Source organism: Haliotis rubra, unplaced genomic scaffold, assembly GCF_003918875.1.
Source record: "Haliotis rubra isolate DU_JTF1 unplaced genomic scaffold, ASM391887v1 Scf483, whole genome shotgun sequence".
NCBI classification, from domain to species: domain Eukaryota; kingdom Metazoa; phylum Mollusca; class Gastropoda; order Lepetellida; family Haliotidae; genus Haliotis; species Haliotis rubra.
The window spans coordinates 270193-287352 of record NW_025767172.1 but is presented as its reverse complement, the minus strand read 5'-3'; the positions used below and the strand labels follow the sequence as shown (position 1 = coordinate 287352).

Here is a 17160-nt window from a genome sequence, read left to right as displayed (position 1 = left end):
CCATGTGGGGAATCGAATGCTTTAACGACAAGGCTACCCCATCGTTCTCACAAACGATGAGTGCATATGGTTGCCTAATGTTTTCTTACAGGTAATTAACTACAGTTATTGCTAAAGATATAAAATGTAATTGATAAGAATTGCTATCACTCGACAGTAATGCAGCATTGGTGACTTCCCGATATCGTTAAATAATTTGATAGTCAATTCTGTTTCACTGACTTATAATTACCCCTCTATGAATAAATATTCAGGGTGATAATCATATATCTAAAAGCGTATGACAACAGGGGTGACCGGGGATCTTTGCCGTGGTGATATGTCCCTGTATGTCGAGCCATACAGCTTCAGCCTTTTGTTTCCCACAACCCGTGTTGGTTCAGGTAGGTTACCGCGCCTCTGCGTGTGTTTATGAACGCAACCACTATCATCAGTATTTGAAAGCGATTGATAAACATATGAATATTATATGAAGCGTGCTTTAGAAGTGTGTGTTTTTCGCTTTTATTATGAAAATATGCTAGTTAAAAGCTCTAAGAATTTTAAATATTTCTACATTTTACAAGAGCACAGTTACATCACAATACACGAGTTTGTTAATCACGGAGCCAATCAGTATCTTCTTCTTGTACACAACTGCAACTGATGAGCCCGACACCAGGTGTCCGTCATCAACAAACAGTTCCGTCACCGAGGACACCGTCCCTTCCTTCAGTTTCACCTGCAGGATCTGGAACACGTGACAGCCAAGTCTAGGTCAAAGTCCAATTTGTAGACCTAACTGGTGTGAAGGAAGTATTAAGGAGCAACAAGCTAAAAATATGAGGAGGGATTACTAATTCCACTGATTGTCACGACCAACTTTACCTGGGTGCCGTTTGTACAAAGCGATCTCAGCGCTAAGGTAAGAGAAACACCCATACCTTAATACAGACTTAATGCAGTCTTAGCGATAAGGTCGGTTTGTACAACAGTACCCTGAACAACAACACTGAACACATTTTGACATTTATTTTAACTCCATGTCAAAGTTGATGTCCAAGTTTTATTGAAAGCCCATGTCTGTGAAGAAGTACAAATTCATGTCCTGGTCAAAAAGGTGTTTTGTGCTTATATTTCAATAGTAATCGACGGCTTATATGTGTGAAGTTTTGAAATATCCACGCAGTATCCCCAGACCTCCTCAAGTATACGTCCACGTAATGTCTATCAACTGTGTTAATCTGTTGCCTTTTGTGTGAACAAGGGAGAAAAAATGTTTCATTGAGATCCACACATAAAAATATGTTCTAGGCATTTGAATTAGCACAACTTGGATCAATCATTTTTTATAAAACATCTCTAATCAATATCCGAAATATGTAAGTCGCTGAACACCAATATAAAGATTATGATATTTACAAACCACGTATATACTACCAGTTCGAAAACCGTCAACGTCTAAATGCCTTGATTAATACCTGAGATGGCGCTTCTGAAGATGGGTCGGTCACGTGTTGTGCCAAAAGGTGTCCGATTGGATGAAAGGCTACATACAAATCCCCGGATATTGGGTCCTCCACGATATTGTCGGGAAACGTGTGGAAGACATATGACTAGGAAAGAAGAAGTGTATTGCATGTAGGTTCATACGAAACAGCATCACAACGTTGTCATCGTGTTCATCGTCGTCGTAAAGCAGTGGCATACATGCATGGTCAACCTTCTTCATACCAAAAATCAACTGTACCCGTTTCTCATTGTGTTTCTTTTACAGAGAAAGTATACTTTTAACTTAATCATCTAAATTACGTTCACAAGAAAGCGATTTGCTTGAGAATATGTTGAGTACTGTCAGTTACTGGCGTACCTGCTTCAAGGTCAAGGAGTTATTGTTCCATCTCTCGTATATCTTCATCTCGTGACCCATGCTGCTTGCGACGAAGACGTACCTGAAACGCGACACCGTATTGGTTTTGACCCTTGAAGATACGGGTTAGAATTGGTCTTACATAAACATGCTTGTCGTTAAAGGCGACCAGCGGGATCGTGTGGTCAGGCTCGCTGATTTGGTTGACATAATCCATCGTATCCTAATTGCGTAGATCGATGCTCATGCTGTTAATCACTGGATTGTTTGGTACAGACTCCTTGATTTACAGACCGCCACCATGTACAATGTAGGTGGAATATTGCTGAGCGTGAATTTAAATAACAAACCAAGAAACCAACCAACAAACAAACCAACCTGGTTAGGGCGACAAGATGAGGGTCATATATTACAGACATACGACTGACACCTTTGTGTGTGTGTGCTATCATGTAACAATAACATGGATAAAGTTCTTGCACAACGATAAATGAACATGCGTGGTTGTTTTCGTTTGTACCCTAGTCACCAAACGGAATGAAGCGTTTTTCCAAGATTGATTGAGAAGAAAAGGTTACTTTTGAAATAATGTATTGATACACTGTAAATGGAAACTTCCTGGCTTGTTTAGTAGTTGGAATCCCGTTAAATACCGACTGTCTATCAAGCAGGTTGCAGCAAACAACTATATTCCAAGGTACACAATTTACACTGCTATTTCCACTGGCGTTGCATACCAATGGGATACCGAAACCTTAATTGGACAAACGTTTAGTGTTTGTAAGAAATGTTTTATAATTTTGAATAAGGCTGTAGAACTGATAATGAATACAATATTTGCTACAAGTATTTAACACAGTTCAGATAAATAAACCGCAGGAAATAATATTCAGTATTGTGAAGATGATCTCACTTTCCATCTCTGGACATCTGTATACCGTTGGCCATGATGATTCCATCGGATACTGTGCGGTATCCTTTGCCGTCATAGTAGCCCACGTTGGTCCAGGCCATGAACGACATCCTCTCCAGCATACGCCCAATATAGCTGGATGACAAGAAGTAGTTGCTGAAGTAGAAGCTGTCGTCACCAGTGGCAATGACGTCGTTCAGCCTGGAAAGAAACCATCACCCGGAAATAAGTAAGTTCAGTATCAGGAATGTCATCGATTTCCGGAACAACGTTTAAGGATAGAAAACTCGTTGAAGAAACCTGCGATTGTTTGTTCGAATTTCGGTTCTCCCTGATAAGGTTTTTAGGTTAGTCGGCACCACGTCCATGTTCGTGGGTTTCACCAGTGTTAAATGACTAAAACTTGCATCACTCCGGGCTTTCTTTCCACATTAGAATGACATGCCGTGGTATGGCTGAAATTTTTGTTCAAACAGCTTCAAGACCTAACTCACTCACTCACTCACTCACAACAGCATAAAACCCATGCACCTTCGTTTAATCGCACACGTCAGGGTTGTTTCTTAAGAACTTAACAAAATGCAGCTATAAAACATCATTAATTTTGCCAAACCAGCAATTTCCACACAAAAAGGGGGCCTTGGACAAAAAATGAATTATATTTTTCAGAATATGCATTATCGTATTTCCGTATTCTCATTCGAAAACAGAAACAAGACAATATGCTCCAATGTGCACTCTGCACCCAACTTTATCCAATAAATTTTCCAGTTGAATTTTGATTGTTTTAAATCCCATATACGAATAAGGAAAGGTTGGGAAAACTTGATGGTCGACGGCAGGTTATCCCAGTATCGCATATACTACGACTACAACGTAGGACGCCCTCTAGTTCTAAATGCAGGGCGTGTACGTTCACAACGGATCCCACATCGTGCTCACTGTTTTATGGCTGGATCTCCAAAGTAGGACTTCAGATGTTGAAGAGACAGCTTGGCAACTGACACCAGGAATTTCTCTCTATTTTCTCCTCACCATCTCTCTCGTGATTAACAGCATACAGGTACAATTTACCTGAAAACAGAGGATCTTCATACCTCACCTCTTCACACATTGTGCATCTTGTATACAATGCACGTCAAAACAGAATGCAAAGTCGGCCTCAAACGACCAAATCCAACCCAACATCACATCTATCACAATACCAGCTTAACATGTAGCACAATACAGGGATTCCTGCTTCTTACAAAACCTTATCCACCCACCTGTTTTCTTGTCCTCCCACACACTAATACCAAGGGGCTGAAACCTGTCCTTGTCGAACTCCTTGGTGGAGGTCAGACTCAGCTCCTGGACCTCCTTCTTGGGGTTGTTCATGTCGAACAGATAGATCCTGCCCTTGACCATGTTCTCGGAGTAGAACTTGTCAAATGCTGCGGAATGTGCTTTCATACGAAACCCCTGGAAACGGTCACCTCGCTTTTACCAGGCGTCAACACAGCCATGGGTACGTGTTATAATCATACCATTAATCCTTTATTGGTTTCAGTTAATGCAATCATTACGTCATCCCGTTATGCCATCTTCCTTTTCTGTCCCCATTTTCCCAACCTGCTCGTGGAGATAATATAATGGAAACAGAGAAAATATTTAATATTTGGCGTATATCCCATCCATTTTCACCTTAACAGGACCACATTCTGAACTGGTTGTTATATATATTTTCAGTTCATCGCATATATTTTACATGTACATTGACAAAGATCTCAAAGTAATTATACAGATAAAGTACAATCGTACAGAGGCAAAAGGCTTAGTGATACATCAAGACGTTTTTACAAACTTGTATTTAATTATGTCCTGGGCCCCGTTCCTCAAAGCGATCGTAGCGCTACGACAGTTGTAAGTCTATGTTAAAGTGTGGGAGTTGTGATCATCTTAGCGCTACAATCGCTTTGAGGAACGGGGCCCTGATACTTACGGAAGAAATGAACACGATACCATTGTCCATCAAGTGCATGTCCTCTGAGCCGATACCTGAAGACAAACAATAATTACAAGAAATACTTTTATGGTGTATGTTTTGCACCCATTTCTTGTCTGATGACTATTTTGTGAATTACGTGAAGGCACATGATGAAAATGAAACCATGACATTCCACAGTTATAAAGAGACACGGATATTGAACACAATCTCAATGTTGATTCTGTTGATGGTTCAGTACTGCCCTTCTGACACTCGTGGTATTGCAGAGGGCCGCAGTGCCGATGAATCTTCCCCTTCCCCTGAAATGGCTTGGTTTGACTTCCTTTGAGAAGTCCCATTCTCTGTCTCGGCTGTGTGCAAAGGGCGCAAGGGTCCTGATCTGGCGGGAAACCTAACCAATCTGACTGTGCCAGGATCATCCGAACCCCTTTGCTACATTTACTCATTTTATTCGGTGATTAGTCATACAATAATAAACCGAAAGAGTGACCTATTAGTCTGTATGTTACACAAACACCCATCCAATCACCCAACCACCCAGCCCCAGGATCATTAGCAGAAGAAGAAGTTTAAGCTCATAAATCACATGTTGTGACATAGAGAACAAACAAATAGTTTACAAAATGAACAATATGAATTTGTACAAGGTAACAGTGAAAAAGATGCAATTAACTGATAGATTTCATTTGTACAAACACAAACCTTCCATATATTTGACTAATTTCATAACTGAGGTGAATTTATCTACTGGGGATTATTACAAAATACTGCTTGCCATTTAGTGAATGAGTGAGTTGAGTTTTACGCCGCACTCAGCAATATTCCAGCTATATGGCGGCGGTCTGTAAATAATCGAGTCTGGACCTGACAATCCAGTGATCAACAGCATGAGCATCGATGCCATTTATCGCATGTCGCTAGTGTCGACTATACTGGGTAGGGTAGTCAGGCTCTGTGACTGAGTTTGTCTGACCCAAATTGGATTGTTTACGAGCAGTTGTGGAATCGCACGAATATTGCTGCTCGGAAATAAAACATGGTATATGACAAGAATGCTGTGAGGGGTGACGAACTTTCGGTTTATTCCACGAAATGCCGAGAGCTAGATTTACGGTACAGAACTGGCTTACCCATCCCTTGCACCTGGTGGCAGGGTCCGGGGTAATGGTTGAAGATATGTTTGCTGTAACCCATCTTGAAACTAAAATTTAAAAAGAAAGAACTAGATATTCCTCAGTGTCTGCTATTCCTTAACATGTAACTGAAACTATTGGCATTGGCTGTGAGGAGTAACAGTGTTGGGTGTTGTACGACATACCCTCACACCTGTCAATGTTCTAATCTAATGTTTTCTGTTGAGTAGGACAGCTCCTTGTCAACTATGTGTTTACATTTAACACCAATGATAACATTGAGGTAGTTTTGATATGGACAGTTTTAGGAATACTTACTAGAACTTGACAGCGTGTTGAAGCACCAGCAGCGCCAGTACACTGATCAATATGGTCTTCATGTACATCTTGAACCTGGAAGATAAGATGTTTGTGTTAAATCATTTATAATGTGCCATTTACATCGGTTTTCTTTCCCGTTGGTAAGCGAATGCCAGAAGCGGTTCCGTTTGTGCAGCCATCTTGTTTTCCAAAAACAGCCAGTGATTTTTACCGATTCAGATTCTTATTCGGAAATAGGGTATAGTATTTGGGGCTAAGTGATTAAGATTGAGATGGATATAGATTTTCAACAATATGTTACGTAGTTAACGCTTCACTCAGCAATATTGCAGCTGTATGAATGCGATGACGTCCATCAACTAAGTCCCCGAATCTGACCACCCAATCCAGAAAGTCTGCTTTTACAACAAGCATAGGTTGTTGAAGATCAATTCTTACCGGAGTCTTCAGGGCAGTAGACAAGCATGATTTTCTGATTATCAAGGAGACAAACGTGAGTTGCTGAAGGTAAATTCTAACCCGAATCTTGAAGGGATCTTTAGCCTTGAGGAGATATAGCACATACTTTTTGATGGAGGATTATGGGTATAGGAAGTTTGAAATGAGTCAGTCACCTGATGAAGGAGTAAGCATATACTCCGAAACGTCGTGTTTTTCACAATAAAGAAGTTGACATCCATAAATCTTGCTTTTCTCAGTCAGGTTTCGCTGGAAGAAATTTGGTAGATACGTTTTGCTTTTGCGGACAACGTATAAAGAGCTCCTGGCATTATTGAGTCCAGAGCAGAACTGGCTCCACGTTTCGAACTGCAGGATAAGCCGGCATCCTTTCTACGCCCGAATATTAAACAGTAGGTCCGTATAGTACGTGTTTAATAAACGCACACTCGAAAACACGAATTCACACACTAACTGAAGCGGTTATAAAATTCCCGAGTCCCGTGCTGGGAATCGAACCACGGACCTTCTGATCCGAAGTCGGACGCCTTCTCCACATGACCAAAGAAAGCAAGCTGACAAGATAACGATGTTATCTGTGGGATGACTCCACGCCCTGCTACATACTCGCTCGTCAGCAGAAGGCACGTCCCTTGCCGCATAGCAGGGTACTACTGAGACGTATTTTGCTCAAATTTTATATGAACGTGCTCAACCCCACGTTGGGTGCCAGAGCAGCGACCATAAAATGTCTAAAATTTATAGTCTAATTTAACAAACTAACACTATTTTTTTAAAACGCAAACACACGCAAACAAAGACCTCCTTAGCTACCTATGAGTGAGTGAGTGAGTTGAGGTTTATGCCGCACTCAGCAATATTCCAGCTAGATGGCGGCGGTCTGTAAATAATCGAGTCTGGACCAGACAATCCAGTGATCAACAGCATGAGCATTGATCTACGCAATTGGGAACCGATGACATGTGTCAACCAAGTCGGCGAGCCTGACCACCCGATCACGTTAGTCGCCTCTTACGACAAGCATGGGTTACTGAAGGTTCATTCTGCACGGGTAGCTGCCTATGAGTGTCTGAAGGGCCTACCTGTGGCAGACATATCCTCCTTCCTATGAATCCGTGTATATTTCGTTGTGAAAGACGAAGGCAAAATGGCCGGGAAAAACTCATCATGTGATATCAATGTTGACTCGACAAAAACTCCAGTCCGAAAACACCGAGTGAGATTGTTGAGTTGAGAGACCCACCTACGCTACAGGTTTCAACACACGACCCGTCCATGGGTGTTATCGACAGTCGGCCCGGATATGGCGCAGCAAATAAACCCCTTTTGTTAGTTCGTCGACCACGTATGGTCTCGGGGTAAACAAGGTCCCAAATACTCTATTGCGTACTGTGACGTGGTTGATTACTTTGTGACGCAGTTGATTACTCTTTGACATAGTTGATTACGTTGTGACTTGATTACTCTGTGAAAAGCGGTTACTTACTGTGACGTTGTTGATTACTCTGTATCACATGGTTGATTACTGTGACGTGTTGATTACTCTGACTCTGTTGATTACTCTGTGACGTTGTTGATTACTCTGTGACGTGGTTGATTACTCTGTATCACATGGTTGATTACTGTGACGTGGTTGATTACTCTGTGACGTTGTTGATTACTCTGTGACGTTGATTACTCTGTGACGTTGTTGATTACTCTGTGACGTGGTTGATTACTCTGTGACGTTGTTGATTACTCTGTGACGTTGTTGATTACTCTGTGACGTGGTTGATTACTCTGTATCACATGGTTGATTACTGTGACGTTGTTGATTACTCTGTGACGTTGTTGATTACTCTGTGACGTGGTTGATTACTCTGTATCACATGGTTGATTACTCTGTGATTACGTTGTGACTTGATTACTCTGTGACTCTGTTGATTACTCTGTGACGTTGTTGATTACTCTGTGACGTGGTTGATTACTCTGTGACGTTGTTGATTACTCTGTGACGTTGTTGATTACTCTGTGACGTGGTTGATTACTCTGTATCACATGGTTGATTACTGTGACGTTGTTGATTACTCTGTGACTCTGTTGATTACTCTGTGACGTGGTTGATTACTCTGTGACGTGGTTGATTACTCTGTATCACATGGTTGATTACTCTGTGACTCTGTTGATTACTCTGTGACTGTTGATTACTCTATGACTCTGTTGATTACTCTGTGACTGTTGATTACTCTGTATCACATGGTTGATTACTCTGTGACTCTGTTGATTACTCTGTGACTGTTGATTACTCTAATTACCTGGATCTTTGCTCATGTGCTCATTCATTGGCATAATTGATCAAGATACGTATATAGAGAATACTACACAAGGTCTCATTACATACGAATTATACGAAACGAGTGTGCTTCCTATGCTTTCGCTCGGTCAGATACCATAGGAAGGTCACGAGTTTCGTATAATTCGTATGTGATGAGACCGAGTGTGGTATTATATTTATTACCCACGTCTTGCATGCATTAAATTGACAAACTAGCGTATTTTTTGTTATTGTAATGGTTTCGAACCGAAACCCGTTTCAGAAAAAAACAAAAAAAACGGTTTCATAAAAACGGTTATTTTACAAAACCTTTATTCAAAGTGTCATAAACTTTAATTTCTTGAGTTGGTTCGGGAACCTGTCTGTTCAGAATAAAACAAACTTTCAAAACCCGTAAACACTGCCTCTAAAATTATTGGGCTTCCTATCGAAAGCATCGACAGTTGCTATGAGCAGCAAATTTCAAAAAATTCAAACAAAATTTTAAGTGATCCTACTCACATACTCTTTTCTGAAAATTCATCACCACCTTCTGGATGCAGGCTGCGTATGCCGACTTTTAGAACAAACAGGGTTCGCCACTCATTTGTTCCAGCTAGTATTAGATGCATTAACAACAAATTCTGTGAATGACTTCTTTTAATTGTCCAAATTCTATTCAATATCTATGTTTGTGTACTAAATTGATGTATTTATATCCTGATTATTTCATGATTACCAATTGCAATGTTATGTATGGCTGCTTTATGAATGTAAAACTGGAGAACGTATGATGCAAAACAAATTTCCCTTGGGACAATAAAGAATTATCTTATCTTATCTTGTCTTATCTTAAATTGATTGCGCATGCGTGGGTGCATCAAGTTGTCTTTACGTTGGCTCTGTACGAAAACCTCGATAACTGTTGAATTTAACATTATTTCAATCTAAATTTTGACCTACTACATTATAACACCATGGAGAATGAACAGAAAGAAGTGAATGAGGATATAAACAAGGAAAAGGCTGAACAAGAGAAGAAAAGAAAACGCGAAGGCTCAACACCCGATGACAGTGATAGCTTGCATGGCGCCGAGTCTCACTCACTCCGAGAAGTTCGTGCAAGTACAGTCCAAGCTGGAAGAAGTGACAACAACACTGGCTGAGGTAAATTCGTCTTTGCTCCGTTTGAATAAGACTGTAAGTGACACAAATACAACAATTAACAATATTGAGAAACGTTTGAACAAACACGACGAACGTTTTGACAAGCTTCACTCAAAACGGAATGTCACGTCAGGAAATGTTGAAAGTGTAAAAAGGTCGGTTGATGATGTAAAGTCAGACATGAAAAGCACGACAAACGCACTGTTGAAGAAAATACAAGAGTTGGAAAGTAAAATGTTGGATCAGGAGGCGAGAAGTCGCCGTAATAATATGATATTTCACGGACTGAAGTCGAGAGCAGGGGAAGAAGATTGTGAGAAGTTAGTGAAAGATTTTATGGTTGAGGAAATGAAGATTTCTGTGGAAATAGTGAAAAGTATGAAAATATCCCGTGCACATCAACTGGGAAAAGAGGATTCAACTAGAAAGGTAAAACCTATAATACTGTTTTTCTTGGACTTTAAACAGGGAAACTGTGAAAAGAGCAAGAAAAGTGCTAAAGGGAAAACCTTATTCAGTGAGTGAGGATTTCCCTCGAGAAATACGAGAAGCCAGAGAAAAATTGAAAGACCAGTTGAGAGACGCAAGAAGACAAGGAAGACAAGCCTATATTGCGTACCCTGCGAGACTGTTCGTCGATGGCGAAATGGTCCGAGAAGAGCCTGCTCTGGAACGCACTAGGATGGGTACCAGTTAGGAGTCACAGTCTGGGGCAGTGCAGGTCTTAGCCTGGAACATACATGGGGACTTGCGAACCAAGTTACAAACCATGGACTTTGTGGATGTTGTAGACAAACACAATATTGTTCTACTATCAGAAACATGGGGCAACGATCATCTACATACTTTCCTACAGGGATATACTACCAACACCAAATACAGAAGAAGGAGGAAGAGAGCAAGGCGCGACTCTGGTGGGCTCGTCGCCTACTTTGCAGACAATTTGGCACATGGTGTGAAAGAAATACAGTGTGACTGCGAAGACATTTTTATATTTTGCCTAGATAAGGCTGTGTTTAAACTCAGGAGAGATCTATTTTAATCTTTGTTTATGTTATTCCATCGAACTCGTCGCGGAAAGATGTTATCATTGGCCTGGACACGTTTGATTGTTTATCGGAATATACAGCGAAATACAAACAAAAAGGAGATATTTTTGTTACCGGTGACTTCAATTCAAGAACTGCTGATAAGCCTGACTATATTGAGCTTGAATCGTTATCTGATATAGACTACATTCCATTACCGGAGGATTATATCCTGGATGACATTGAGAAAAATATTTCAATAGTATAAACTGTAGATTTACGAGAGTTTCACAAGACAAAATAGTCAATGAGAATGGATTAAGATTGCTTAATTATTGTAAGTCAAATCAGCTAAGAATAGTAAACGGCAGAAGTGGCAGTGATAAGAATATAGGTATGTGTACCTTTTTCAATAAGCATGGCCAGAGCCTTATAGATTATGTAATTACAAGTATTGATATGTTTCCAATTTTATCAGATTTTTTACTTAAGTTTTAAGCTAACCAATGTTTCTACTTTAGGAAATAAATTACATAATGAATCTAGCAATTATTATAAATGGAACAGTGGAAAGAAAGATGTATTTTCTGATTTGATGAATTCTAGTCATGTTAGTGGTGAACTAGACAATATTTGTAGAATGTTAGATAAAACTGACATTAGTAAAGCTGAAATAGATAAATGTGTGCATACACTTGTCGATGTAATGCAATATGCAGGGGAGCCGCACTTGGTTGGTCGGCGTAACCTTGCACGTGCTTCTCGTGGGGGCAGATGGTTTGACGACGAGTGTCAGAAATCTAGGTCAGACTTCAAGCACGCGGAAGAGGTTTATTTTGATTCGGGTAACTCTGGGGATAGACAACATATGGTTGAACGTCGGAGTAGTTATAGGAAAATCTGTCGTCGAAAGTGTAGAAATCATGATGTACAGGAAGCTAAAGGCTTAGTTACGTTGAGTAAAACTGAGCCTAGAAAATTCTGGAATAAGGTTAAAGCGGGTATTCCGAGAGAAGGTTTACCGGAGTTATGTAATTTTGTAGATTACTTCAAGGATTTACTGAATCCAGGTAGTGCTCCTCCGCTAGGGGATGTTGTGGTTGGAGATACAGAGGAATTGGAGGGTGTGGATATCCAGCGATATGTGGATGAGCTTGATGACGATATAAATGATGGTGAAATAGTTAAGGCAATCAGAAAACTAAAAACATGTAAATCGGCAGGAGTCGATAAAATTATCAACGAGTTTCTGATAGAAGGTGAAAGGGTTTTAGTTCCAGTTCTCAAGAAATTATTTAATGTTATTCTACACACAGGAATGTTTCCTACAGATTGGACGAAAGGCATAATCGTGCCAATACACAAGAAAGGCAGCAAGTACTTGCCAGATAACTACCGAGGTATCACTTTACTATTAGTTGTTGGTAAATTATTTACAAGTATTCTTAACTCACGGGTTGCTGCGTGGTGTTCAAATTATTCAATCCTTGTCGAAGAGCAGGCTGGTTTTAGAGGAAAATACAGTACTGTGGATTGTATATTTGTTTTACATGGTTTGATTAATCTTTCTCTGAGTAAGGGAATGAAGTTATACGCTAGTTTCGTTGATTTTCGAAAGGCTTTCGATTACATAAATAGGCAGGCACTATGGTTTAAGCTTTATTCTGTGGGTCTCAGTTCCAGATTTCTCAGTCTTATCCGTAATATGTATAGGGACGTCAAGTCTTGTGTGAGACTAGCTAATAACACTTACTCTGAATTTTTTGGCTCAAGTCTAGGTTTAAGACAGGGAGAAAGCCTATCACCAATATTATTTTCTCTCTATATTAATGATTTAGTTCATGACTTATCAACCTCTCAGGATCTTGGAGTTTATGTTTCGCATGTTAGGATGCTGTTATTGTTGTTTGCCGATGATATGGTACTATTTAGTGAAACTGTCCATGGTCTCCAACAGGGCCTAGACTTGCTACGTGAAAATTGCCAACAATGGGGTTTAGAAGTTAATGTAGACAAAACTAAGGTTGTAGTGTTTCGAAAGGGTGGTAAATTGGCTAAGAGAGACGTTTGGAATTATGCAGGTAGTCAATTGGAAATTGTTAATAGCTTTAAATATTTGGGTATAGTTTTTACCCCCTCGGGTAGTTTTTCGGAGGCTCAAAGAATATTGTCTGAGCAAGCTAGCAAAGCATTATTTACGTTATATAGAATAACTAGTCATAAACCCTATATCCAAGTCAGCCAACAATATGAATTGTTTAAATCACTTGTTATACCTATTTTGAACTATGGGTGTGAAGTCTGGGGCTTTATGGAGGCACCCGCTGTTGAACGGATTCATTTAAGGTACTTGAAAAAATTGCTGAAAGTTAAGATATCCACACCATCAAGTTATATATATGGTGAGTTTGGTGTTTTGCCTCTGTACACAAGTAGAATATTACGTATCTTACATTATTGGTTAAAACTCATTAACTGTGAAAATCATAGATACATACGTGTTGTATATGATGCCTTGTTAGAAATGTCTATAGTCAATCCAGAATGTAAAACTTGGGTTACTTTACTGAGAGATGTATTATGTCAATACGGGTTTGGCTATGTCTGGTTGTCGCAAACTATATCTTGTAAGACTAGCTTTTTAAATGAATTCAGACAAAGAGTAAATGATATCCATATCCATATCCAAATGTGGAGATATCAGCTGTTATCGCTTAGCGACACTAGATTGTATCTACACATCAAGGAAACATTTGAATTTGAACGCTATCTCTGTAGGATAGAAATAGCTAAATATAGAATAGCCTTAACGCGATTTCGATTAAGTTTTCACGTGTTATTAGTAGAAAAGGGACGGTGGAGTAAGTTAGATATATCGAATAGAGTATGTCCTTTTTGTACTAGTTGTTTGGAAGATGAGTATCATGCTGTAATGGTTTGTCCAAGGTATGTAAAATATAGACAGTTGTATTTAGACAAGAGTTTGTATCAAAATCCGAGTATGTACAAGTTTGTACAATTTCTGAAAAGTAAGTCCGAAAATAATATTCTTAAGTTAGCTAAGTTTGTTTATCATATCCTTAAAGAAAGAGGCAGTTATGAAATGTATGCTAAGAAAACTAGAAAACTGTGAGAAACACCTATAAGACTACGCCTATAATATTATTCCATTCGCTGCCATTGTGTTGACTTGCAATCTGTACCAACATCCGATCACAAATACATTTGTAGGGCTATAGTTCATAAACGTAAGTGCAAAATAGTATTTGCAAAATGACCAAGCTGCTAACCTTATATCCTTATTTGTTGTTAACATTCTGTCACCAGACAATACTGTTCATTTAGTTTTCAGTACCCAGTACCATTGGAGATGTGCCTATTGCATGTGCATTATTATCATTATTGCAATATGAATTGTAACTTGTATACTGGCCTCTGGCCTATTCAGAAATAAATTCAAATTCAAAATTCTTAAAATTCTTAAAGAGGTTGCGGAAGAATTTTGTTCTGTAGGCACATTTGCATGACGTCACACTGTATTGATGTCACTACGCCATTCTCATCTGTCCCCTTGGTAACCGACGTCACGATGCATGTCAGTTGTACAGCCTCTTACAGTAAACTACTGCGTAGCACCCTTTGTTTGGTTTGCAATTGCTTCACTCGGCTAACATCACTGGTGGAAACATTGCGTTTATGTTTTTCGACGGATATAATGGCTCAGTTCGACTCACAATAAAACAGCGACACGGCAACGTTCGCGATGTTTACATTCCCACAATGCATTTAAGTTGTAGAATGAATGAATTCACGTGTTTGTTATGAATGAACAAGTAGTTCCGTCACAACGTGACCTGACTGAGAGGTCATCGGTTATCCAATCAAATCGTTAGAATCCCAGGTCAAGTCGTTACGACACAGGTCAACGCGATACGACACTCGTGTGACGTACGAGATTATTATTACCCACGTGGTCAACGTATGGGTAGTTGCATACTAATCTCGTACGTCACACGAGTTTCGTATCGCGTTGACGCGGCCTACCTTTAGAATACAGCACCACAAACTTTAAAAATACGTCATAATACCGTTTTACGTAATGTAATGTGATTTTGTTCGAAAGCACGTTCTCGAAACAATGCCCTATGACGCCTGCATGGCAACACGGTTGTCTGGCTCAGCGAGTGCGTATAAGCTCCGCTCACTGGTGTTTCATCTCTACGAGCTATATCATTGCATAAGCCCAACGATGTTGAGAGTTTCCAGTAGTTGTATACCGGCGGATGCGCAATATTTTGCAAGCACCAGTTTGAAATATTTTTCTTTTTTCACTAATACGCTCATATTTATTTGTATTACGGGCTGCTGAGGTGTTATGTTTTGTGTATTTTGTATTTTGTAATTTTTTCAATTTACATATATATTTTTGTCATTCAGTAATTTGCACCATTACATAGAAAAGTGTTTTATTAGTATTTTATTTTCGAAGCGGTAATAATGCATTACACTAGACACGTCAGTCGTGTTTGTGCCGGTTCGGTCAATGCATTCTATTTATTAGGATTAATTCAATGGATTAGGGTTAGGGCTAGGGTCAGGGCTAGGGCTAGGACTTGGGTTAGGGTTAGGGTTTAGGGTTTAGGGTTGGGGTTGGGGACCTAATGCAATATAGTAGGTACATGTCCGGTGGTTCGGTCAATGCATTCTATTTATTAGGATTATTTCAAGGGGTAAGGGTTAGGGCTGAGGGTTTAGGGTTTAGGGTTAAGGTTAGGGACCTAATCCAATATAGTAGGTACATGTCCGGTGTAATACGTGAGTACCATTTGTTGTTTTTCCTTTTTGCATTTTAATACTTTTTCACACAAAAACGGGAAACCAAAAACGTCGAAAGTACATTATGAAATGGGTTAATGTAGAAATTTTGGGCTAATGGAAATTGGCCTGGAATTTGCACTCAAGCCTCTTTCACACGCAACATAAATTTTGTAAAGTAATGATTCGAAGGCTAACTCACCCTCGTGCCGTCACTACACATGCTCATGTCTCCCTCGTTCCTTAGTGCGATCCACATTATCCTCACAGTGTTCCCTACATCACTTTTCTGTCACAAAATCACCGATTTATATAAAAGCGCGTCATTCATGCATGCACCGTGAAATCTACGTCTGACGCCTGACGTCAACAACCCTTTTCAGTTTGAGGCATATCGGCTCATTCCACGCCACACGTTAATTTGTAGATTACGGAATGGGACGAGTGTGCCAAATTGCATCGGATCCATTCGGCAATTGTCCGTAGAATAAAATCACGAGACACCAAGTCTACGTAGTGGACGTAGTGGACGTAGCTCAGTCGGTTAGCTGTCGAGCTAACAATCCGAAGGTCGCGGGTTCGCGTCCGACGGGTTCTCACAAACTGGTTGCTTGTCTTAATGACACGTGACCAACGGCAGAGATCGTCCTCACGAGAAGTTGTGGTGCTGTATTCTAAAGGTGCTCGTTGACCTGTGTCGTTACGACTTGACCTGAGATTCTAACGATTTGTTTCCACCAGTGATGTTAGCCGAATGAAGCAACTGCAAACCAAGAAACGGGGTGCTACGGAGTAGTTTACTGTAGGAGGCTGTACGAGGCGATGACAACTGACATACATCGTTACGTCGGTTACCAAGGCAGTGACGTCATTACAGTGTGACGTCATGCAAATATTGTACTACAGTACAAAACTCTTCCGCAACCTCTTTATGAAACCGGTTTCGGTTTGAAACCATAAAAATAACAAAAATACGCCATTTTGTCAATTTAATGCATGTAAGACGTGGGTAATAAATAAAAACCACACTCGGTCTCATTACATACGAATTATGCGAAACTCGTGACCTTCCTATGGTATCTGACCTCGCTTTCGCTCAGTCAGATACCATAGGAGGACACTCGTTTCGTATAATTCGTATGTAATGAGACCTTGTGTAGTATTCTCTATTTCTTACACACCCGTGGGTGAGAAA

At 40.0% G+C, this 17160-nt stretch overlaps 1 protein-coding gene across 1 annotated transcript; it reads right to left on the bottom strand.

Annotated features, from left to right (window-relative positions):
* Nucleotides 1-498: 498 nt before the first annotated feature.
* On the bottom strand, nucleotides 499-7848 carry LOC124291138 (serum paraoxonase/arylesterase 1-like). Its single transcript, XM_046728050.1, has 10 exons — nucleotides 7745-7848; nucleotides 6201-6275; nucleotides 5880-5950; nucleotides 4744-4799; nucleotides 4028-4223; nucleotides 3770-3836; nucleotides 2763-2963; nucleotides 1850-1931; nucleotides 1461-1595; nucleotides 499-730 (listed from the first exon to the last, which is right to left on the bottom strand). Exons 2-10 carry the CDS (start codon nucleotides 6266-6268, stop codon nucleotides 560-562), a joined length of 1047 nt encoding a protein of 348 aa, XP_046584006.1. The 5' UTR covers nucleotides 6269-6275; nucleotides 7745-7848; the 3' UTR covers nucleotides 499-559.
* Between the last annotated feature and the right edge of the window lie 9312 nt (nucleotides 7849-17160).